Consider the following 23039-nt stretch of genomic DNA (forward strand, 5'->3'; position numbering starts at 1 on the left):
GATACCAGGCTAGAACCTCACTTTCTTTATTATTCACAAATACTCCTCCATCTCTGTGCATGAGTGCCATGTAAATGAGCATGAGCAGCGAGGAGAGCGGGAGGGAGGGGGAAGAGGGAAGGTTGAGAGAGAGAAAGAGACACACCATTAGAGGTAGGGAGAGACCGAGGGGAAATGAGAGAAAAAGAGAGGGATGAGGGGGAGAGAGTGAGAGACAGGCAGGGAAGAAGGGAGGAGCAGAGGAGGGTATCAGTCACATCGAGATGAGAGTGCTTTTGTCCATCTTTTCATTATCTCCGTGTATCACTCCCTGGATCACCACAACACCGTCGCTATGCTGGAGGAATGTTCGAATGCACCCCTATACACACACACACACACACACACACACACACTAAGCCCCCACATCGCACCCCTTCCCTCCGTCCTCTCCTCTTGACTGAGCCAGACAGAGAGGGATAGAGGAAAAGAGGTTCAAGCAAATGGTGAAGCAACTGAAGATGAACACAGAGATGAACAGATTAAAGAGATAGAAAGGAGGATCGACTTGAGCGATAACAGCGCTCGTGCGTGTTGGTGTGTGTGTGAGTATCTTCTCAAAGATACACGGGAAAAATATCCATAGGAACACATAATTTAATCGAATATCCTAAAGTGTTATTTCTCTCAACCTAGTGAATCATTCTGTGTATGCGAGGTGAAACAATTGAATTTGCGTCAAATTTATTTGGACTGGTGGAATGGTGTGCCCCATTCTGCCTTGTTTTAAAAATAAAGGGGAAAAACCTGCTGAATATTTATGCATGTTTTAAATGTATCTTTATATTTTACAGTTTTTCTCCAACATTTCAATGCCTTTTCTGAAACTTCCAATTTTGCACAGCCAGCACATTTATACTGTCGCAACTACTTACATTTTCCTGTAAAATGCCGTCATTCACTTCAAATATTTATCGTTTGTCATAAAAAAATTAATTCATGAGTGAGCACACTACTGACACCAAAATCATACTTCTCCTTATCACTTTTTAAGTCAAGGCACTCAAAGACAAACACCCTGAAGAGCGTTTCTTGCTTACTTCAGGATTAATGCCAACAATCTACAGATAGATTATTCATAGCTGTTTAAGGTCAACCAAATATAGCAAGATTAATTCGAAATAATTTAATTTTAAAAAATAATGTATAATCAAGCCAAAAGGCAAAGTTTAAAAAAATCAGAAAAGTTTTTTTTTATCTCAGTGGAATTTGGTTTTATGTTCATGTTGGATCTAAAACTTTACAGTACATTTGTATGAATTCTGACGTTGCCAAAGTGTGTTATAGAATTTAAAATAAAACATTACGATGATATATTGGGTGCTTGGTTTTCTGCTCATTTTTTTTTGCATGTCTTCCTGCAAGAAAAAGTGTTTTCCTTCAGTTGTTCATTGTTGCCAGACATGGCCCTGCTTTACAAACAACTACCATGCCATAGACCTTTCATAAGGGACATTTTAGCAAGGTGGCTCTTGAACAGAGAAAAGCATTTATTAATGTTAACGTTTAGTAACGTGCTTTTCCCACTACAAAATGTATTCTGTGAAAAAAAGCATGTTGGGATGTTTATTTGTTTTCTTAAAGGGCTCTAGAACTTGTAATACCTCTTTAGTATGGAAGGGTGTATAGTAAACAAGCTGCCACCAGACCTGTCATGTCACTGTGTTATCATTGTTTGCTAATATGACATTGTGTGCCCTGTGTCTCAGGCGCCCAGCGAGTATGAGGCCAATCCAGAAATGCTCTTCTACCGCATCACGCACCTTACCCGTGGTAAACAATATCACATCTGGGCTGCAGCTGTGACAACCGCCGGCCGAGGCAACATCAGCGCAAAGGTCACAGTGGAGCCTGCTGGGAAAGGTGGGTCCTCCAGACAAGCCTGTAGTGGAGCAGAAGGATAAAGCGATTTCTGAAAAGGTTAGGAGGGAGAGCGCTGTAAAGATGGCCTAGAAAAGGCAACAGGATCTCCCATACACAGATCGCTTCATCACTCTCTCCCTCTGTCTGTTCACTCGACTATTGATGGACAGCCCGAGTATTGATTGAGTAACGTTGATGTTGCAAGAAACACTGTTGTTAATTATGTGGTGATGAACAGGGCCTATCCAGTGAAATTACCCTTGGGGAGAGAGGAAGCAGGCGGGGATCGATAGAGGGAAGGATATACGGAGAAAAGACAGACTGAAAGTAGGAGGTTAGAGGAGGGGCTATGCTAAAACACTACACTCCAGCTTTTTAGTCCTTCAGCAGTAAGTAAAGGACCTTCCCCTCAGGGAAACTGGGCCATCCATTCAGCAAACAGCTGAGACTGGCAGCCAGACAACCTAAAGTAGGAAAAAAAGTGTGTCTTTGTGGTCTTTGTCACTTTAGATAATGTTTTAATTTTTTGTGTGCCTCTATGTGCAGTCCCGGCTAAGATCCTGTCCTTTGGAGGCACTGTGACCACACCCTGGATGAAAGAAGTGCGCCTGCCCTGCAGCTCAGTGGGAGAGCCTGCCCCTACAATTAAATGGACCAAAGACAGGTCAGATCTGATCATATACCATTTATATGTCAGCATCATGGTTTATTCAGATTGGTACTGCTGCATGTGAGGGGACAACGTAGATGAAAATAACTTATCCTATTCTGAGATGAAGTTGCTGACACTGGGATGTGTACTTTGTCAGTGAGGACTCAGCCATTCCAGTGACAGCTGACAGTCAGCGGCAGATCTTGTCCAATGGCACACTGGTGCTGCGTTCGGTCAAAGCAGAGGATTCTGGATATTACACCTGTACGGCCACAAACACCTTGGGCTTTGACACCATCATAGTTAATCTCATGGTGCAAGGTAAGAAAAAAACACTATTTGAATTGAAGCGGCTAGAGGATGATTTGTTCTGCTCTGTTGTTGAGTTATTATCTCCGTGCGCACACCCAGTTCCTCCTGACCAGCCTCGTCTGACTGTCTCCACTACCTCCACCTCCTCCATCACCCTGGCTTGGATCCCCGGGGACAATGGAGGAAGCTCTATCAGAGGTATGTTCCTGACAAGACTCTGCAGCTCCTTCATCAACAAATATTATTCATGAGTTCATCTCTTTGTTTCTGTGACAGACTTTTTGAGTATACATTATCGTCTTGCTATCAGTGGATTTAACACTGCATATATCAGTCTAAACAATGAGCTTAATGTTTGTGGATAGAAAGGCGGCAAATTAGAGCTGACCGTAGCTGATTGTTGCCCCCTGGTGTTCGACAGATGCAGCAGCAGCAAGGATCCTCTACAGTCTTCCATTTGTCTGATTTACAGTGCTTGTATTTGATAAAACACTGTGCTGTGTGATTCTGCAGGATTTGTGCTGCAGTACTCCGTGGACAACACGGAGGAATGGAGGGATGTATTCATTAGCTCCAGCGAGCGTTCCTTCAGGTTGGACAATCTGCGCTGTGGAACCTGGTACAAGGTCAAGCTGGCCGCCAAGAACAGCGTGGGCTCAGGGCGAATCAGTGAGATCATTGAGGCTAAGACCCATGGAAGAGGTAAGAGCTGTTTTGAGCATGAGTGCCACAAGAAAACAGGCGAAAAGAAATGAAAAAGATTACAACTTAGGTACTTCAATAAAGAGAGTAAAAATCTAAATCTCTCAATTTGAAATTTTATTTATGCCATCAATCAACAAACTATGGGCATTTAAACATGACATGGTCAAGTCTAATGCATGATGACAATTTTATTCATGTTTTCTGCTTCATTCAACCAAATTAAACCCAGACTTCCCTGTGATCAAATCCATAATAGCTGTTTTACTCAGTTATAAAATAAGAGAAAGTCCCATGAAATAAATCAGAATGAATAATGAAACATTTAGACAAATAATTTGCCGTGTTGGGCTCTATAACCTTCTATTGTTCTGTGCTTTTGCTACTTTTCTCTACAGAACCAGTTTTTAACAAGGATCAGCCGCTGCTCACCCACATTAACTCCACCCATGCAGGGCTCAACCTGCAGGGCTGGACTAGCGGCGGCTGCCCCATCACTGACCTGATGTTGGACTTCAGGCCCAAAGGTACCTGGGCCTGGCAGAGCCTCAAAGCCAACTCCACCACTCAGCTCTTCCTCAGTGAGCTACGTGAGGCCACCTGGTATGAGCTCAAAATGAAGGCCTGCAACAGTGCTGGGTGTGGCAACCAGAGCTCCCAGTTTGCCACTACTGACTATGATGGCAGTAAGTGAATCCTACATTTTTTCCCATGATTCCCATGATTCCTGTATAATCTCTTGTACTGACTATTTCTGGATGCTTTTTTTGTCTTTGTTCCTTCTTTTCTTCATAGGCACAATTCCTCCAATAAAATCTGCACGAGGAGAAGGCGACGATGTGAAAAAGCTGTTTTCCATTGGCTCTCCTGTCATTCTGGTTACTGTGGGGGTTGCTTTGCTCTTCATTATCCGCAAGAAACGCAAGGAGAAGAGGCTTAAACGTCTTAGAGGTGGGTGAAAGGAAAAGGGAGGCATCGATATGATAATCTTCCTAACTAACTATAATCTAATTAAGATATTGTCTTCTTATAGATGCCAAGAGTCTTGCTGAGATGCTTATCAGGTAGGAGGCTCTTTGTGTGGGATGAGGGCTGTATTTTATCACTTCTGTAGAGGAAGTCACATTTTGCATAGGTCAACCTCGTACATTTTTTGGAAGCTCTAATTAGAGACACCAATCTGATTTTATTTTATGTAATTCTGTGTCTGTGTGTGTGTGTGTGTGTGTGTGTGTGTGTGTGTGTGTGTGCATATGCAGTAAGAACAATCGCAGTATAGACACTCCTGTGAAGGGCCCTCCTCAAGGACCAAGGCTCCATATTGACATCCCACGTGTGCAGCTACTCATTGAGGACAAGGAAGGCATTAAACAAATAGGCAGGTTTCTGCACTTCACAACAAGACAAACTGTTATTTATTAGTGTGATTCTCTAGAAGCCGATATTATATCATTAAAGATTTTTGTGTAAATGTTTTTATTTCCTTGTCATTTGTTCGCAACAGGAGAAGACAAGGCAGCGGTGCCAGTGACAGACACTGAGTTTAGCCAGTCAGTGAATCCGCAGAACTTCTGCACAGGCGTGTCTCTGCACCACCAAGCTCTTATCCAGAATTCCGGGCCATTGATTGACATGTCTGATATCCGCCCAGGCACGAGTGAGTGCATTTATCTTTTTAAAGGAATGTTTTTGACAAGCCGTGAAAATAGTTGAGCGTACAGATCCAGATGAAAGCTTTGCATTATATTTTTAAACCACCCACTTTAATTAAAGAGATGACGAAAAAGCTACAGTACCTCAACTTTTTTTTTTTACAATCTGTACATGGATGCATAGCCTGTGTACTACTTGTTGTCTCATCACCGTGTCCTCTCTCAGATCCTGTGTCCAGAAAGAGTATAAAATCAGCTCACAGCTCCAGGAACAGATACTCCAGCCAGTGGACACTAAGTCGGCCGTGTCAGAGTCAGTCGACAGCCTCGGCACGAACTCTGACCTCAGACTGGCGGACAATGGGCTCTCATGGCATCACTGCCACTGAGAGTGACAGCTACAGCGCCAGCCTCTCCCAAGACACAGGTGTGTCAGTCCGGACTAGTAACACTATGGCGATAACACTACTAGAGTGTGAACTGCAATTGTTTTGGTCTCATTGCCATTTCCTACATCAGGCAGCAGTAGTTTTAGGAAAAAATGAGCAATCTTTAGTTTATCCACAAATCAAAGCCCAGTCTAGAGGCATATTTACACTTAATAAAATACATTCTCAAATGATCAAGGATGGAGCAGATAATACTCTAAGCCAAACCCTAATTAAACACATACTAACTATGCGCTCTTACCTAACACAACAAAGGTTTAACGTTCTGAAATATCAACAGTCAAGTCAATCATTCTGTGTTTTTCCAGATAAGGGTCGCAACAGCATGGTTTCAACAGAGAGCGCCTCCTCCACCTATGAGGAACTGGCGAGAGCCTACGAGCACGCCAAGCTGGAGGAGCACCTGCAGCACGCCAAGTTCACCATTACAGAGTGTTTCATCTCCGACAGCTCATCTGACCAGATGACCACAGGTACCAATGACCCAGCAGACAGTATGACCTCGCTCAGCACACCGTCTGAACCAGGCATCTGCCGCTTCACTGCCTCACCCCCCAAACCGCAGGACTATGATCGCGGTAAAAATGTGGCTGTGCCTATTCCCCATCGCGCTAATAAAAGTAAGTACCAAAGACGCAGGGACAGTTCTGTATGAATGCTTCCCTTTTTATTATACATGTTCTGTTTAACTTACATGTAGCACTGTACATTGACCTTCCATATAGACTGCAGATCATTATTTCTTCTGTCGAGATGAGCAATACCTTGACTGCCAGGAGAGTAAAACTGCCTTTTCTCTTGTACCTTTTTCAGGTGAATTCTGCAACCTACCCCTCTACATGAAGACAGACCCATTCTTCCGCAAGCAAGGGGAGCTGCATGACCCCTGCCCGGCTGTGCCACCGCGGGAAGCCTCAATCCGCAGCCTGACGCAGCGAGCATATCACACCCAGGGTCGTCATAAGACACTTGACCCTGCCAAGCAGCAGGCCCTGACGCTGGGCCATTCTGGGCTGGGCAGTTTGGGTTCGAGCTCAGGCACTGCTACCTTGCCACAAAGGACTCTCACCATGCCCAACACTAACACTGCAGCAACAGCTTCCACTTCCAGCACGAGCAGCAACCCCACCAACAGTAACAAGGTGGGGGGCTCCAGAGACTCGCTGCTAGAGAGCAGCTCCTCTGCCCTGGGGAGACTGCAGAAACAGAGTGTGGGCGCCTATTCCAAGTCATACACACTGGTGTAGTCCTTTCTCTTGCACAGACTTGCACTGCTGTCCCACTCCTTAGCCAGCCCCACTCTGGTGCTCTTCAAGTCTGGGCCAGGGGGGGGGCATGCAACCATGTTTCTTTAAACCCAGCTAAAGGTGAACTGGCCAGCATCCTGTCTAATTTTCCTTGGGATAGGTGTTCTCCAAGACAGAGGCACAGCTAACCCTACTTTTCATGTTCACCTGGGACTTTATAAAAAAGAACTACTAACTCCAACTAACAGTTCCAGCCGGCTGGTGCTCAGCTCCACTCAGTTGTCGCAGGAGTTGCACAGCAGAAATCCAAGAAGTGATTATGTGGTCATTTGAAATATTGATATTAAGTCAGGCTCTGAAAGCTCTGTGTTTATGATGATGAAGACTACGATAGCCAGTATGAAACTGTGTGGCCATCCTGTCTCTCATACGCACATACTTTATAATTTAAGTATAACTGTCAATTTGCAGGACATTGAGTTAATTTCCATATTCTTACTGTATCTTTCACCCTCTATGTGTCTCTTAGAGTCTCAAATAGCTGATGGCAAGATTTTCTCTTAGTGGTGATTCCAAACAAAATTATTCACTTCCAAGTAGGATAAAGTTTCTGTCACATTAACTTTCCCCACAATTCTCTCTCCAGCTGAACAGTGTTTAACTGTTTAAACAAATCATGACAACCCAAATAACCCATCTGTAGTTTCTCACATTATAAATAGAGAATATTTGGTATTATAAAGAATTTACGTATATATTTCTATGTAGGTATATTATTTGACATTTAAGTCAAGTGAAATTATGACAAAGTATAAATTGTACATGCTACAATGGTGTAGTACGTACAGAAATTTAATGTTAATGTCAAATTTAAGAATGAGACAATCGCTCAATCATAAAATTTAAAAAAGAAGACATTTTAAAAAGGTTGGACTAAAGAAAGAAAAAGTTTAGTATATACACGGGATCTTCTGTATGTTACTGTATGCAGACCGAGAATGAGAGGAGTGTTTCGCTCATGAATGGGCAGAAAACGACGCCGTCCAGGGCCCACGGTGAGATTAGAAAAGCACAGTTTTAGTTTCAGTTCCTGAAAAGGCAGGCTGACTAACTCAACCGACCGTAACATCCTGGTCTGCAGTTCCCATTTCTCTGTGTGTTTATTATCACACTGTAGGCTCTTTGGCTTTAGTTAGCTGGCTGTAAGCCTACTGGATCGGTGAATACATTAACATTCAGAAACCAAATCAGTGTCACAGAGGATCTCCAAATAGGTTTTATGTTGGGAGGAGGGTTACAGACTCGAGTTCTGACACAGTATTAAGGCGTCTGTCTGCGGCATGGTGGTGGCACGGAGACTTCGCAGTCTGCCCCACCACTGAGCCAGTCTTTGCACTTCAAAGACAGAAAGACACCTAGCTGAAGGAATCCCAGTCACAATGTGAATGAAGTGAAATAATATAATGTTGAGAGATGTTATATGTCAGGGAGTTAAGTTCGGAAAATTATAAAAAGTTCACTCGATTGATATCTTTGTTGTTGCCCTGTCTGAAGTACTGTACATGTCCTATTTTTTTTTAATCTTCATATCCCTCCAGTATTCATTCAAACAAGAACCTATTGGAATGTCTTTTTGAAGCATCTCCAAGTGTTTTGTGGCTTATATTTATTTATCCATTTGCTTTGTTTGTTCCTTTGTTTAGGGGCAAGGGTATCCATTGGTCTTTTGATTTTCACTTTTAATATTCATTTTAATGTCTTTGGGGTTTTGTCTGCATTTTTTGTTCCAGAGGTCAAACAGTATCAAGGTATGTGGCCTTTGGCTAAAACCAGTTCAGCCAAGTGAAATCAGGGACTCGTAGCTCTTTTGGTCACACAAACTATTATTGTATTGTATATATATTGGACTGGAGCCAGTCTGTAGACATGAAGCATTCAGGCTCCCGTCCTTTTCCCCTGTTCAGATAAATTAAAGTAAGAATTCACCACCTTAAACATACTAGATCCATCATCTCTACCTTTGTCAGTGTTGTTTATAGATTAAGTCTTGTACATAAAACACAGTTTTGTATGAAGAGCTATTTTCGTCAGAATAAATCAGGGGACACATCAGGGTTGAATGCCCCAGTTTCAAAATTGAAATCGTATCAAAAATAAAATATTTTACTTCTGAAATGGGCAAAAAAAAAAAAAAAAAATTCTTCCCTTTATGGTTTTGATACTAATTTGTTGAATTTTTATTCTTTTTTAAAGGTCTTTTGATGTTGTCATTTGTCCTATTTACTTTTTTATTATCATTTTTTTGTATTTTGTTCATCTTCAAAAAAGTCATTGCATGCTTGCTAAAAGGGAAAAATCGAAGGAAAAAATGTATGAAAATCAAAAACTAAAAAAAATGTTGAGGGTATCCCAAACATTTGTTTGAGTTGCTTGTTATAGCAATTGCTTGTGTTCAAAGGTACATTTTCTATGAAAAGAAAGCAAAAACTAAAAATATCATTCTAACACCTTGTGCAATAAAGCTATCTTTCATACGCCACGGCTTCTGTTATTCTCAACAGGTTTGTGTGCACGTCATCTGAAGATATTTTGAACTCACATTCATATTCTGTTAACAGACAAAGAGCAAAAACAGTGTTTCATGCTGGAAGGAGCCTGATATGAGATATCCATAGCGCCTATCCTGCAGAGGGTCATGGGCAGCAGGGCCAATCTGTTTGCAGGGCCAAGTTGTGGTGCAAATCAGGGACGATTTGAGGCCCCAGTGGAAGCTTTCCACCAAATTTCAGCTTGATCTCAATGACACAGAGAAGTTATCAGGCAGCTTGAATCTGAAATTACAAAATACATCTCAAAAAGGGAATAATAAGATTATGAGACTTTGCAACTCTAGGAATGACTTTCAACAAAAGGGGGCCCACATCTTTTTCGCTCTATAGCAGTGCAGCCACAAGATGGCGTCATATCTTTATAATGGCTGACCCCTTCCACAGGGGTTAACAGATACTGTGACAAAAGTGTCCTACAAAGAGTGCAGTCACTCATGACTGATATGCCGTGAATAATTTATGTTTTTTAGAGTCACCTGCACCTTTGCCTAAATACTAGTTTCTAGTTACTACAGCAGACATATTTCGGCATGTTACTGTGCTTTGTGTAGAAATAACTTCCTTATAAAAACGTTGTTTCATGGATATATTCATGTAACAACGATTATGTTTGGGGAGAATACGCTGTTTGAGTCATATCTCATTAGCTCTATTAGTGTGAAATAGAGCAGACATACAGTATATAAATGTCTGTGCCTTTGCTGTTTGTTTACCAAGCTATCAATCAGGAAAATAGTCTGAACCACACTCCCACTATTTCTCAGTGACAAAATGCAGATACCAATAGTCTGTCACATGAAAAGTGATAATGTTGGAACCTGATTTGAATTCAGTTTTAGTGTTGTTTAATAAAAATTAATACTTTTTAAATAATACGTTTGCTCTAGTTTTAATGAGAACATGAAGATATTTTGGTCTTATAGCCTTATCTGAAATGAATTGGTATCCCCCAGCTTCTGATTGATTGAACACACCTGACCCAGGTAATCAGCTGGTGCGTAGAGCGGAGATAGATGGAAACAAGCAGGGTGGAGGCCTGTGAGGATCAGAATTTCCCCACCCCTGATCCTGAGGATGATTTAGATTATTGCAGACATGGCACATATGAATTAATTTTGATAGCAACACGAACAATATCCAACTAAAACATTACACCCACGTCTACATCTTAATGTAACAAAATGATTAGCCTGATATCCCTAATTGTTTGGCACCTTTGTTGTATCAGTGTCCATCTAGCCGCTGTGACTTTGAGATATCACGTTAAATAAATTTATAATAAAAGTTTTCCAATGTCATTTTAAACTTCAGGGTAATAAATGAACATCAATGGTTGGAGGTGCTTCTAACATTGTTAAAGGAACAAAGGAACACATACACAGGCACAACAAAAAGGCCGAGGACAATTTTACAAGATTTCATTTATTAACTATTATACAGTTCACATAAGGCCTTCATCTTCAAACACTATTCTCAGTCAGACAAATTCCATGGTTTGCTCTTGGTGCACAGTACATAAATGTTCACGTTTCAGCTATTGTACTTTAGTATTTATTTTGTTCTTGTACTAATTTCATGTTTTAAAACAAGAAGAGGCTTTAATCCTTCTCCCTTGGTGTTTTTTCTTTTTTCTTTTTTTTAAATCATGCACTAAACTTAAGTGGCCTTGAACCATTCACAAAAATTGTAAAAATGGACTTTCAATCATTGAAATACACACTAGAAATGTTTTCTACCATTAACTAAAGGGTGGTGTTCCCCAACATACAAATAAACAACCATTACAGGGTAGTAGCACTCACTTCTTGTTCAGTGAATGACAAGTTTGTGTCAAAAGTAATGCGGTAGGATTATATACTGCCAGGAATTGTGTTTTAACGGGACAGCTGCTTGATTGGTTCTGTGCCAGTCTTAATGTTGATCAGCTTCCAGCTCGGAACATTTCAGAAAGAGCCCTCAGTTTCGTCTGATGAACACATAAAATGACATCCAATAGCATTGTGATTCCAAAAGTACCAGAAGTGATGATCCCAAATACCAACACAAGCAATTCTCTAACATAACTGCCTATTGTTGCAACAAAGAACCATAATCGAGACACAATCACCCAGAACTTGTATTTTACACGGTCCCACTGAAAAGAGAGTTCCTTCTCTTATAAGTTTGATGGTTAAAATGATCTGGTCTTTGTTAACTTCATTCCTGTACTAACACTGGCAATGTGCAGCTTTTTTTTTCCATAAAAAGGGAGAACAATATGCCAGCACAAAACTATAGAGCAGGTAAACTTGCTGAAATGTGTCTTTCACAAATATTTAACTTCTACTGGTCATTGTATTGTAGAGCAGGACTAGCAGTAACAGTGCATTGAGTATATTGAACCTTGGTTTGATAAGACAGCCACAGCAACACATCCAGCAACCTATCGTGTTTCAAGCGCTTGATTTCTGGAGACCAGATGGCAATGTAGAGTTGTGTTATGGTATGACTAGTTTACACATTCAAAAAAATGGCAACATTTCTCCTTCACTTTACTGATCTCAGATATTATAATGGTCTAATTAAACCAAACTTCCTAAACATCCACTCTGATTAACCAACAACTAGAAAGAGGACAAACTCTAAAAAGAAAACTTCACATGGCTGGGTGAATGAGGAATATGAGCAGATTCAGAGTTCCCATCAACATAACATTGGACCTCTGGACTCACTTGAAGAACTTAAGTTTTTACAAAAGGATCTTGTTTCACAAGCCTGCACTGATGCCATACTCAGCCACCGAACAATATGGACAATTAATCAATGTGGCATTTCTTCAAATTTCAACACTACACTATCAAAAAGTGCTTCAGATAATTCGGTGGATACAAAAACAAGTTTGATGTAAACAAAGTTTGATCTGCCAGAGCTCTGTAGAGGCAATGGGTATGGCTGTTTGAGCTGTGAAATTAAAAACACACAAGAAAACAGCATGTCAACAAATAAACCCTTTTGAGGGGAAAAAAAACAACAGTGATCATTAAAGTGCATCCCTGGATGTGTACCCACCCTTTCCCTTCCCTCCCCATGCTGACCCCTCAAGTAGAGCCAATGAGAAAAACCCCAAAGGCAGAAAGAGACCTCTGCTTTATGGAGCAAACTGCTGCCCAAAGGACCTACAGAGGACCAGTCTATAAATCCAGTGGCAGTACTTTCATGAGAAAAAAAAAACCAAAACAAACAAAAAAAAAAAAACACTAAAAGAGTTTTAGGCAGATAAAAATATGGTGGTCACAAATCATTTCATCCAGCTTGGCATAGAGGTTTTTTGTGGGATAAGTGGTGGCTTCTGACAGAACAGAGGCTTGCTGTGACAGTGACCTCTGCCCTTCACTTCAGCCCTGATGTTAAACTCGAGGCCATCAAGCACTCAGGTGGCAGAGGAAGAGTCACCGCTAATGGGAGCCTACCCTGATGCACACAAGTATGAATACAAATGGCAGGTTGGGGTTTATCAGACACTTCCTATCTCCACTCTTCATAACCTTGTTTGTCCATGATCAAAAATGTAGTGTGCAAGTGCACTTTTTTTGTTGTTTTTTTTTTTTTTTAGTGCGTGTTGGTGATAAGGTCCAGCATCATCATGGGCACACGTGGTTTTATTGTCTCTCACAGTGTCTCTTGTTCAGCAGGGGAATGATGGGAATGGGGATGCTGGTGGAGGGGAGGGAGCAGTGACTGCAGAGGAGACTGGGGGGTGGTAGGTGGGGACTGCTGCAGGGGGCTGAAGTGTGTGGCGGTGTGAGGAGGGGAGGAGCGGTAACAAGAATAGGCAGAACTCCCACTGAGGGTGGTAGTGGGTGAGGCAGGGAGGCCTGCTAGGCCGGTGGGGGAGTCGAGAAGGGGCTGGTTGTAAAAGAAGAATGCACATTGGTGGATGAAGGTCTCGATGATTGTCTGGTAGGTGCGTGTGGCAGTCAGGGCATCCATAGTGGAGAAATCCGGCCTCATGAGGGTGGGCCAGAAACAGATGGACAAGTTTTCACTGGTCATCAAGTTCACCCTGCTCAGCTGGCTCACCCTGGGAAAACACACACAGTCAGACACCAATTTATTCACTGCCATTGTACAGTGTGGAAGAAAAACAGAAGGTGTCTTCCACAGAAGAACAACAGATCCATGAATGTGAAGTTAACAGGGAACACAGAACTTACTTGTGTAAGTGGCTCACAACATATCTGAAGACATCATAATTCTCCCTGGGAAACTTCCTCAGGACATCCTTCATGGTATAAAGCCTCTGTTCTCTGTCATTTATTTCTGCGCACACAGAAACATGAAATGAAATTGAGACCTCATTGCACACGGTAATTTAAAAGTAATCAAAACTATTTGATTATTACTCATCAACACTAAAACACCTAAAACTGAGCAAAGCAGGCCTGTGATAATCTTCCCTTCCCTCATCCCTCCCGAAAAAATAATCCTTTAGTTCTAGTAAAGACCCTCCCAGCCCAGCAGTGTTTGCTTACTGAAAGCATCCAGTAGGTCCACCTGCAGAGCACAAGGCACCAGGGGCTCAGGCAGTTCAGAGAAGAAGCTTTTGAGGGCTCCAGCCACAGTGTTTATGGAGAAGTCTTTCTCCACTAGGTCTAATCCGTGGTCTACACCAGGAGAAAGAGAAAGTTGAAGGGATCAGAGAATGGAAGCCCATCAGGAGTAGCTGTCATCAGGACTAAGCAGTTGAATCAGTTTCATGTCACTTTCCTTTGGTAACACCATGTTTATGTTTTGATTTGACAGCCACATAATTACATGTCAAACAGCTGGTTCAAACAAGACTGATGAGCAACTCACCCTGTTCAAACTGCCTCTGCATGCTTTCCATCTCTGACTTGTTGCCGCTCACACGGTACAAACCCTCTGTATTCAGGCCTGAGGAAAAACAGAGTGCAGCAGAGAGAAGGGGGACGATGCAGAGTGGCACAGTGGGAAAACAGCAAAGCACAAACACTTCATTAGTCCCACTGCAAGCAGACAAGACAGTACAGATGCTGGCAATTTCTGGGGGAGTATTTAATAAATCCTTGTTGCGCCTTTCACATCATACTGTGGTCGTGAGCAGATGAACTGTTTTTGAAAACCAAACAATAAGCATTTACCTATATAATGAAGAATAGATACAGATACACATTTCAGACTTTGCACACATGAAATACACAAAAGGACAACATAGATAGTTATCAAGAGATATGAAGACAAAACAACTTACCTGTTGTCTCAATGAAGCGGACACACTTCTCAATGAAGAGTGGGATAGGTCTGTCTGGGGATACCACATTCACTAGGGGGACCCCGAAGTAATTGCTCTCTAGGGGCTTGGGTATAGCTGGACGGGGCTTTGGTCTTGTTTTCTGTGAAGACAGAGAACTCTGTGTGTCTCAAACAATGATAATCATGTTGATATTAAGCATCACTTAATAGCGTCTAACAAATTTTCTCCTAACAGCAGCAAATTCACTACAAATCTGGTCTAGCTCCTCACCATGACATACACATGGGGAAAAAGTAATGAATACATTATATACACACACACATTTAGAAAAAATAATTACTGTATGCATTAAAATGCACAAAAAAGGGTATAATACCCACCTTGGCTGTTCGTCGCAAACTCTTCAGAATGTTTCTCTTCTTGGGGTCCTCACTCTCCTCATTAACAAGACTTTCACCTTTCAGAGTCCCAAAGTCATCTTCCTTGGACTTTGGAAGAGCTCCCATCTCATCGTCGCTGCCTATGAAGCTTGTGCGGAAGCTGCTGAACTTGCCAAGCCTCTTGGAACGGTCACGGTAAAGACGAGGCTTCACACCCACTGCTGAGAACTTCCTCCTTCGCTCCAGCGAGCTGCTGTCTGCCTCACTGTCTGAACCATTTCCATTAGAGTGCATCCTGTTGGAGTTGCGGATGGTGATGATTTTGCCTTGTGTGCTGTCGTGTGGCACTGAGTAGATGATCTCTTCATTGCTAGGGCGAGGTTTTGAAACAGCATCCATTGGTTCAGCATAGTCCGAGGGATCGTAGCCAACATCTCCACCAGGAACCCAGGTAACAGCAGATGGTAGAGAGCGACGATGGCCTAGTGTATCAATATATGGGTTTCGGCTCACCTTCCTCAAGTCAAAAGTAACACCTGGTTTAACTCTCACTTGGGGGGGTATTTTGTTGTTAAGTTTATTCTCAAAGTCTCTGATATCAGAGATGACAGAGATATCACTGGAATCTAACTCGGGCAGGTTGAATCCCCCACTATGAGAAGTGAGTGTGCCATCATAGTATGGTGGTGACGGCTCTACATCATCCTCTGAATCCAGGAACATGGTGACAGGACTGGGAGAACTGCAACGTGGTGAGTACACATTTTCATTGGTGCATGCTTCAGCAACGTTATCATACATGTGAGTGGCCTCCACAATGTTGCGTTTCTCTACCACCTCCATTAGAAAAGAATGGAACATTTCTATCCTGTGCAGGCCTCCCACCACCCCTCCAGATCCACAGACCACACTACTGAATCGGCCTTCAATCTCATGGGCTAGCTCTTCCCCCTGGATCAGCTGTTCACAGGCATAGTCGCTGTCAGTGAGCTCTGCCTGACTATCTCCCACTGCCAACAGTTGAATTGGGATGATATCCTGAACCTCACATAAAAATGCGCACAGAGTCTCTAGGGAGGCTTTCCGGGAGACTGAATACACAGCAATGTAGCCGTGGACTAACCTGCTCTTACGCAAAGTGAAGGATGCATGGTATGAGAGCAGAGACAGCTCTATAGCGAGCTTGTGTCCTCCAACTGTCTGTTCCAGCAATACAGAGGTGCCACTATTAGGCATTGGCCTGCAGTGCTGATGCATTAGGAAAGGGGACAGAAGTTGCTCAATGTCATAGGGGTCTCCGCACATTAAGCACATGACAATGCGAAGGTCTGCCTCTGGGACTGGCTGATGAGGAGAGTCTCGGAGACCTGGAGGTTCGGGGAGGAGGGGTGGGGAGCTGCTACTAAAGGATGTGCTCCTCCTAATATCCAGGAGGCCCCTCAGGACCTGGTTGATTTGAGTCTCACTGACATTATGGCCGTATCCCACACCAGGTGAGGCAGGGTCTAAAAAGCTACACTGCAGTCTCCTTGCAACCTGCTGCCCCTGTGTGATTAGGTTTAAGGCAGTTTCTCCACCTATATCCACATATGATCCTACACCTCTTTTAGTGACTAAAAGCAGTGAGGTTGGCAGCTGTGCTAGTTGACTATCTCTTCGGCCTAGAGTAGATTCCCTAAGTCGCTCAAGGCTTTCAACCACATAGGAAAGGGACTCTTTTGAATTATAGAGACACAGACATCCATGGGGGGTGAAAGTCGGGGTGTGGAAGGAATTTACTGGAAGACGTACATTTCCCTCAATTGGCCTCAGCGTCAATTCATACATCTTCCCATCTAACACGTACCAGTCATCATTTGTACAGAGAGCCCTAATTTCATTGGCAAATTCTCTGGCAAGTCCATCCTTCCCAAGTATGACAAGATTAATCCTGTCAGCTTTTGTGTCCCCAAAATGAGATTTAACATCAAAAAAGGGGTAACAAGTGGGAAAACGTGAAGCTAAAAGTTGTTCAATCTTGGAGTCTCCGCAGTGAGGACTGCTAGGGCAGGTCTCCTTGGTAGGGTGATAGACAAAGTGGATATGCTTCAATACCAGAGCATCTCTTTCAGCTGGTAGTTTCTGTAGTGCCTTGAATCTCTGTTCCTCTCCCAGAACCTCCTGAATTGCTCCCATCTTCTCCTTGCTTGGCTTGGCATCAACTTCAAGTTCATAAAAAAGCTCAGAATACTCCAGTAAAAGCTCCTGGAAGTCTTCTTTAGCACGATCAATTATCTCCTTCTGATGACGGTTGTACAGGTCCAAGTACTCCAGCTCTTCAAGCCATTGGTAGAATTCTTCATTCATGATAAAGCTGCGGGCCTCTTCCCAAGGTTTACCAGGTGTGACAAAAGGCGAGGAAGCTAATTTTTGTTTAAACTGTAGCCTCATTTCTGCCCGTCGACACTCATTACGCAGATGTTCTAGATGGTCATTAAATATTTCTTCTGCTTCAGCAGTTTCCAGGAGGTCTGAAGGGATTCGTTCATCTTCCATGTTATCAATGTGAGATGTATCCTCCCATGGTGAGTCCTCTAGAACAACAAACCAGTGGCCAAAGTGTTGCTTGGACTCAAGGACCTTCTGTACTCCAGACCAGCTCAGTTGATCTATCTCATCCAGGTCAGGCACCAAAGAACTAAGTGCTAAAGGAAGAGTGCTTAAGTATATTTTGCGACGCCTCTCGATATGTTCCTGCTTCAAACGGTAGACATGCTGTTGAAAAAGCTTCTTGCACTTGGCTGTTCCCTCCAAGAATACATATTCTTTGTACTCTGGTGAGGTGTTCATGCGGCGACTGGTGTTTAACCAAGTTTCATTATGATTCTTTACTATACGGTTGATTAGCCATTCATACCGATCCTTGGCAGAAGCTATCTGCTGACTTTGGAGCTTTAGGGCTTCAAAATAAGGAATGATCTTGGGTTTGCCCCTGCTCTTATCAATAAGTTGAACCAAAGTGAGGAAAGCAAGGTCCACATTTATATTTGAGCGAGCAGATGTCTCAACTACAGGTAGACTCTTTTTTGTGATAGCAAATGTATGTGCATCTTTGATGTATCGTTCAACTCCTTCATCACATTTGGTGAGGACCAGCACAATGGGCTTCTTAGTCTTGCTGAGCTGACCATAAAGGTTTGTGACGAATTTCAGCTGGTCATCAAAGTTGCGGTTCATGCCCCGGCTGACGTCGACACAAAGCAGGAATCCATCAACTTGCAGCTTGCCCTCTGGCATTTGTTTCTGCTCAAAGTCTTGCTCCAGACCCAGTTGATCTGTACAGAAGTACATAAGCTTCTCTGCTGAAGCCAGCTTGGTTGCAGCTGCCCGTTTGATATATGGCTGCATAGCAGTGCTACGATGTGGCTGAAATGTCTGGTCATCAATGAATTCAGTTTGCTCCACAACATGCATTCTGCACTCAGGCCCCTCCTCCAAAACTCGTGACACCTCCCCCCAAAACAGAAAGTGGTCATTATTAACAACTCGACCCCCAAAGTCACTGGTGCTCAATACTGATGTGTGGTCCAAGTAAAAGTCATCAGCACTGGGCCGCACAAACCTATTACACAAGCAGGACTTTCCAACCCCACATTGCCCCTTCTCTTTCTCTGTTCCTGACAAACCCACCACAATGAGGTTGTAAATGGGTGATCGGGCATCTTGCTTCTTCGCCATCATAATCTACCGACACTCATCCTGCCATAAACAGGCACTGTATAAAGGAGTTCAGCTGAATGTTTGTCCATAAAGTTGCTGATTTACAGGGGAGATCAGATCTCACTTTCTTCTCCTGGGCTTCGATTTTATTGAATAGCAGTGCACTGATAGGAGCAGAGGGTTCTTTCATTCATTCCTTATATGAATCAGAGCCTGTCAAAAAACAAACAAAAAAATATATCAGAAACTGGGTTGTCAACAAAAGAATATTTCAAATTAAAAGGGAAAAACATTAAAAATTGGGAAGCCACCAATGAGGCAAATCTTTAATGTTAAGACATATTGGGTAGCTATGTTGAAATAAAACTGTTAAAACAGGGCAGTTTAAAAACTGCTCAGTGTAGCCTTTTAAAATGTGTGTCAGCTCACAGAGGTGCTTAACACTTTCATCATTCTTAATAATTGCATAATCTTGAACTATATTGGAGCATGAGAATGACAAGAAGCCTAATTTATTGAATTCTGAGACAACCTCTATTATATTAAATTGGTTTGGAGAAACTGACCAGTGTAGTTTGATTCTGACTTCAGCTGGCATTAGGGTCTAATTACTATCCCTGATCAAGTATTAAGCCTGATCATTTGTCAAAAGCAATTTCATACATTAGGTGTGAAATCCCTGCATTAAAATTACTGCTGTACACATCATATTGTTATCAGACACTGATCCAGTTTTTGGCATCATATGTAGCCACCAGTAAAAGCACAACGAAGACAGCGTTATAGGACCAGTAATAGAAACCAGTCACATCTCGACAGGTCCATATATTTTAGTAGTACAAGTAATGGCCAAAATAAACACAATTTCGAATGGAGAAGCAAGCTAATTTTGCAAATTTCATTAAACTGTCATGCAGATTTATTGTCATCCCTAGGGCACTGGCTATTATTCTTATTGTTTAATTAAACTGCTGAGTATTTCTCTCTGAATATTTAGTATAAAAAAGTAAATAATGTCCATCACATTTTCCCTGAGCCCAAGATAATATCTTCAAATGATTTTCTGTTTAAAAAAAAAAAAAGCACAAACGTATTCAATTTCTGACCACAGAAAACTAAACCAGCACATACGCACTTGTGAGAAGCTAATATTTCGTCACTCTAAATATTACTTCTGCAAAATGTTGCTGAAGCATCTTACAATGTCTAATCAATCAAAGCAGGATCAAAATGATTACATTAATCCAAGTAGAAAACATATTGGGAGTGGCGCTCTTTAAATGACAATGTCAGCTGATCAGTGAGTGGGGTGACAGGGATAAAAATGACTATGCTGTAGGCACCTCGGTCTCCATTTTTCAGCCTCACTGAACACTTTTTCAACCTACATGAAACACAGCACTACCAGCACCCATCTCCGAAGACAAATTTCTGAATGAATGAAATACTCAAGAGTCAGACACATGTACAGTCTATGCCAAAGGAAACTGAACTTGCTCACCCTCTTAAGGCTCTTAACACTTCTAATATAAAAAGCATTGATTAATGCTTCCATTATTGTAGCAGTGAAGCAATTCTGATTGCAGTAGTCAGCTCATAATTTTTACACAAGGGCAAAAATGGCCAACTGTAGAATTTCATTAATGTGTAATACAATTCACATGAGTTGGTCATCATTAGAAAAAAAATACAGAATTACAGGCTTACAATGAAACTAATAAGTTGGCACATGAAGTGTTCACAAACTAGAAAACAAACAGCTCTGGCAGGGTCAAAAGCAACCATGGGCAGTCCACACCGCTCAGCTGAGCTAGGCCTGATATCCAGATGAACAGACAAGTTCTTTGCAAATAAAAACAACCACACGACACTATCTAGTGACATCCAACACATTTTCAGTACACTAAAACGCACCCTCGAAGAACTGTATTTCCATAATCTACTTACTTAGATATGAATTTGCAAGATTATATGTTTAGCAAAGGATTAACAGTTACCATGGGCTTTAGGGTGCACAGAAAGGGGCTGACCACGCCAGGCCTGCTGTCTACATAATGAAATTGCAGAGGCGAAATCAGGGACTGCCTACCTTCTCCACACAATGTTTAAAGGGAATTTATTGACCCAGCTGTCTTGGGTGTAGCACTACATAGCTTCACCAGGAAACAGCCCATAAAAAAAAAAAAGAGGAGAGCGCATGTAGGGTACATACCATCGCATTTCTGCCTTTCTCCTCTTGCATCTGTCAGGCCAGCGCTTGCCGCAGCCCTCGCCGCCTGATGTGCATAAGCATAAAGCCGCAGAATACACACCGGGTCGTCCCAATTCACAGACGATGCTGATAATGCTACAACTTGTGCGATGGGGGAAATTGATTTAAATATCCATTACCCATGTTTGGATTCTCTTGTTTGGCATCACTGTTTTCGCTGTAATTAAACACGGGGAAGAATGAAACAAATATCCCAAATAATCGAACAATGCAATTGTGTTCTTGCAAGGGGGCTTCCTCATGAGCATTTCAGGCACAGAAAAATCTGCTTAGCCGTCTTCTTCTCGGTTCACCACGTTGCTTTTTCAATAATTATTCTGTCCATTGTTGTGCCCACATAAAGCTGGGCCGGTCGCGCACACGAGACAACGGTGACTTTGTTGCAATCGCCGCGATGTTTCGTCTGAAATCTGCTTCTACTGCCACAGAAACTGTTCGTGTCCTGCTGAATTTATGAGCAGACTGCGTGTGTGAAAGTGGTATTTCTGCCAGCTTTCCGATAATGGCGGCGGCCCTCCTCCCCGGACCTAGTTCTCCTCTTCTTTTCTTTGGGAAAAGGGAGCTGTGGAGACAGAAGCAGCGGAGAGAGGGACTCACCCAGCGGCGCCCTAACACAACTGCAGCAGGTCGGTGCTCACTCACCAGCCAAGCTGCCGCTGCTGCCAATGCGGGGCTTGTTATTCACTAGTAATTGATTTCTGGGCGCGCAGTCGGTGTTTCAAAAAGTATTGCCAACATTGTTGCTCCACACTCACCCAAAAGCAGCCATTCGTTACAGACATAGGTTGTATTTCGGATTAAAAAAGTCAGTATTTGTGCAGCTGCTGTGTAAGGACCTTTGTCCTGAAGTACGTTAGCTAACGGCGGACAGATGACCGTCACTCTGGTACAAAAACCTCTTGGCACCTGCGGCTAATTTTGAGCCACAGGAAATACATCTTAAAATCCAAGTTCATGTTAGTAAAACCAACTTTGAGTGACTTAATTTTATCCACATTATAAAACACTAAGTTAGTAACATAAATAGTTAGCGCTAGCGCTGCGTGCTAACGTTAGTTTTTGCCGTAGCGTAAATCGCAGCTACTAACTAACATTAATGTAAGGTACCATAAAGTGTGCTAAACTACTGTAACACATTTAATGGGTCGTAAAAGATAAGGCTTTGCTGTCACAATTAGTTATTAACCTGTAGTGACGCCAGGAAACGTTAACTAGCGATTATAATGTTAGCATGTCACCTCCATAACGGTTAGTTAGCTAGTTAGTTAGCTAATAACCGATCACAGCGGTTGTCACAGCCATTAGACGGCCCATATCTGAGCATCATCTTCAGCTACAAATGTGTTACTAATATATTTATATATTGATATTACTAATATATACTGTAGTCCTAGGTTTGTATTTTTAGACCACTTACACCTTGAGAAATGAAACGCATAGATCAAGAAAAATGTTCACGCTTGGATATGCAGTATCATATCAGAGAAATAAACTAATAAATAGACGAACAGCTATTGAGAAAAACTACAGCGCAGTATTTTAATATACAGTGAGAGTGAAAAGGCACATTTTATTCCACAACATCAAATGACAGCGAAGCGATCAGTCCCTGTGTACTGTCCTCATAGGCAGGCCTGTAAGCTCCCAGCCCGGTACACAATCATTCGGCTCTTCCACCTTTGCTGGTATCAGTCATCAGCATCATATCTTATTACTTTTGGCAGACCATTAACTTTAGCGTTGCCGCCTCCTAGTGGATTTATAGGCTATAAAGGACCTGATATTTTCTCTCACCTCTGCAGCGAAGGTTTAATGCGGTCACAGTTTTTACTTTCTGTAAAGATTTTTCTTGAGTATCTTTCCTGTGCTGTAATTTTATCGGTGTGGGTTCAGTGGTTCTGAGTGGGTT

General features: G+C 42.3%; 2 protein-coding genes across 2 annotated transcripts in view; one reads left to right on the forward strand and one right to left on the reverse strand.

The window, feature by feature from the left end:
- The window catches only part of LOC113142975 (Down syndrome cell adhesion molecule-like protein 1 homolog), a 43573-nt gene extending 36657 nt beyond the window's left edge, over positions 1–6916 (forward strand). The window contains 13 exon segments of the mRNA XM_033325546.1: positions 1749–1902; positions 2449–2566; positions 2712–2875; positions 2966–3064; positions 3380–3568; positions 3967–4254; positions 4364–4519; positions 4602–4632; positions 4828–4946; positions 5073–5225; positions 5447–5647; positions 5978–6289; positions 6483–6916. Of these exon segments, the coding sequence (XP_033181437.1) occupies positions 1749–1902; positions 2449–2566; positions 2712–2875; positions 2966–3064; positions 3380–3568; positions 3967–4254; positions 4364–4519; positions 4602–4632; positions 4828–4946; positions 5073–5225; positions 5447–5647; positions 5978–6289; positions 6483–6916 (2418 nt within the window).
- A 6167-nt stretch (positions 6917–13083) lies between these two features.
- arhgap35b (Rho GTPase activating protein 35b) lies at positions 13084–21670 on the reverse strand. The gene is made up of 7 exons (XM_026329000.1): positions 21071–21670; positions 15160–19071; positions 14777–14918; positions 14362–14439; positions 14037–14168; positions 13719–13824; positions 13084–13585 (listed from the first exon to the last, which is right to left on the reverse strand). The coding sequence occupies exons 2-7, from the start codon at positions 18877–18879 to the stop codon at positions 13174–13176; spliced, it is 4590 nt and encodes a 1529-aa protein (XP_026184785.1). The 5' UTR covers positions 18880–19071; positions 21071–21670; the 3' UTR covers positions 13084–13173.
- Between the last annotated feature and the right edge of the window lie 1369 nt (positions 21671–23039).

The sequence above is a fragment of the Mastacembelus armatus genome, chromosome 14, assembly GCF_900324485.2.
Source record: "Mastacembelus armatus chromosome 14, fMasArm1.2, whole genome shotgun sequence".
Taxonomy (NCBI): domain Eukaryota; kingdom Metazoa; phylum Chordata; class Actinopteri; order Synbranchiformes; family Mastacembelidae; genus Mastacembelus; species Mastacembelus armatus.

Bases quoted from the DNA above. Each gene is read 5' to 3' on its own strand.
- arhgap35b (XM_026329000.1), bottom strand. From the start codon at position 18,879: ATGATGGCGAAGAAGCAAGATGCCCGATCACCCATTTACAACCTCATT. The intron at 14,919-15,159 runs GTGGGTATTATA...CTGTCTTCACAG, and splicing joins GTTTGCGACGAACAGCCAAG to AAAACAAGACCAAAGCCCCG. The intron at 13,825-14,036 runs GTAAGCAAACAC...CTGTGTGCGCAG, and splicing joins GGACCTACTGGATGCTTTCA to AAATAAATGACAGAGAACAG.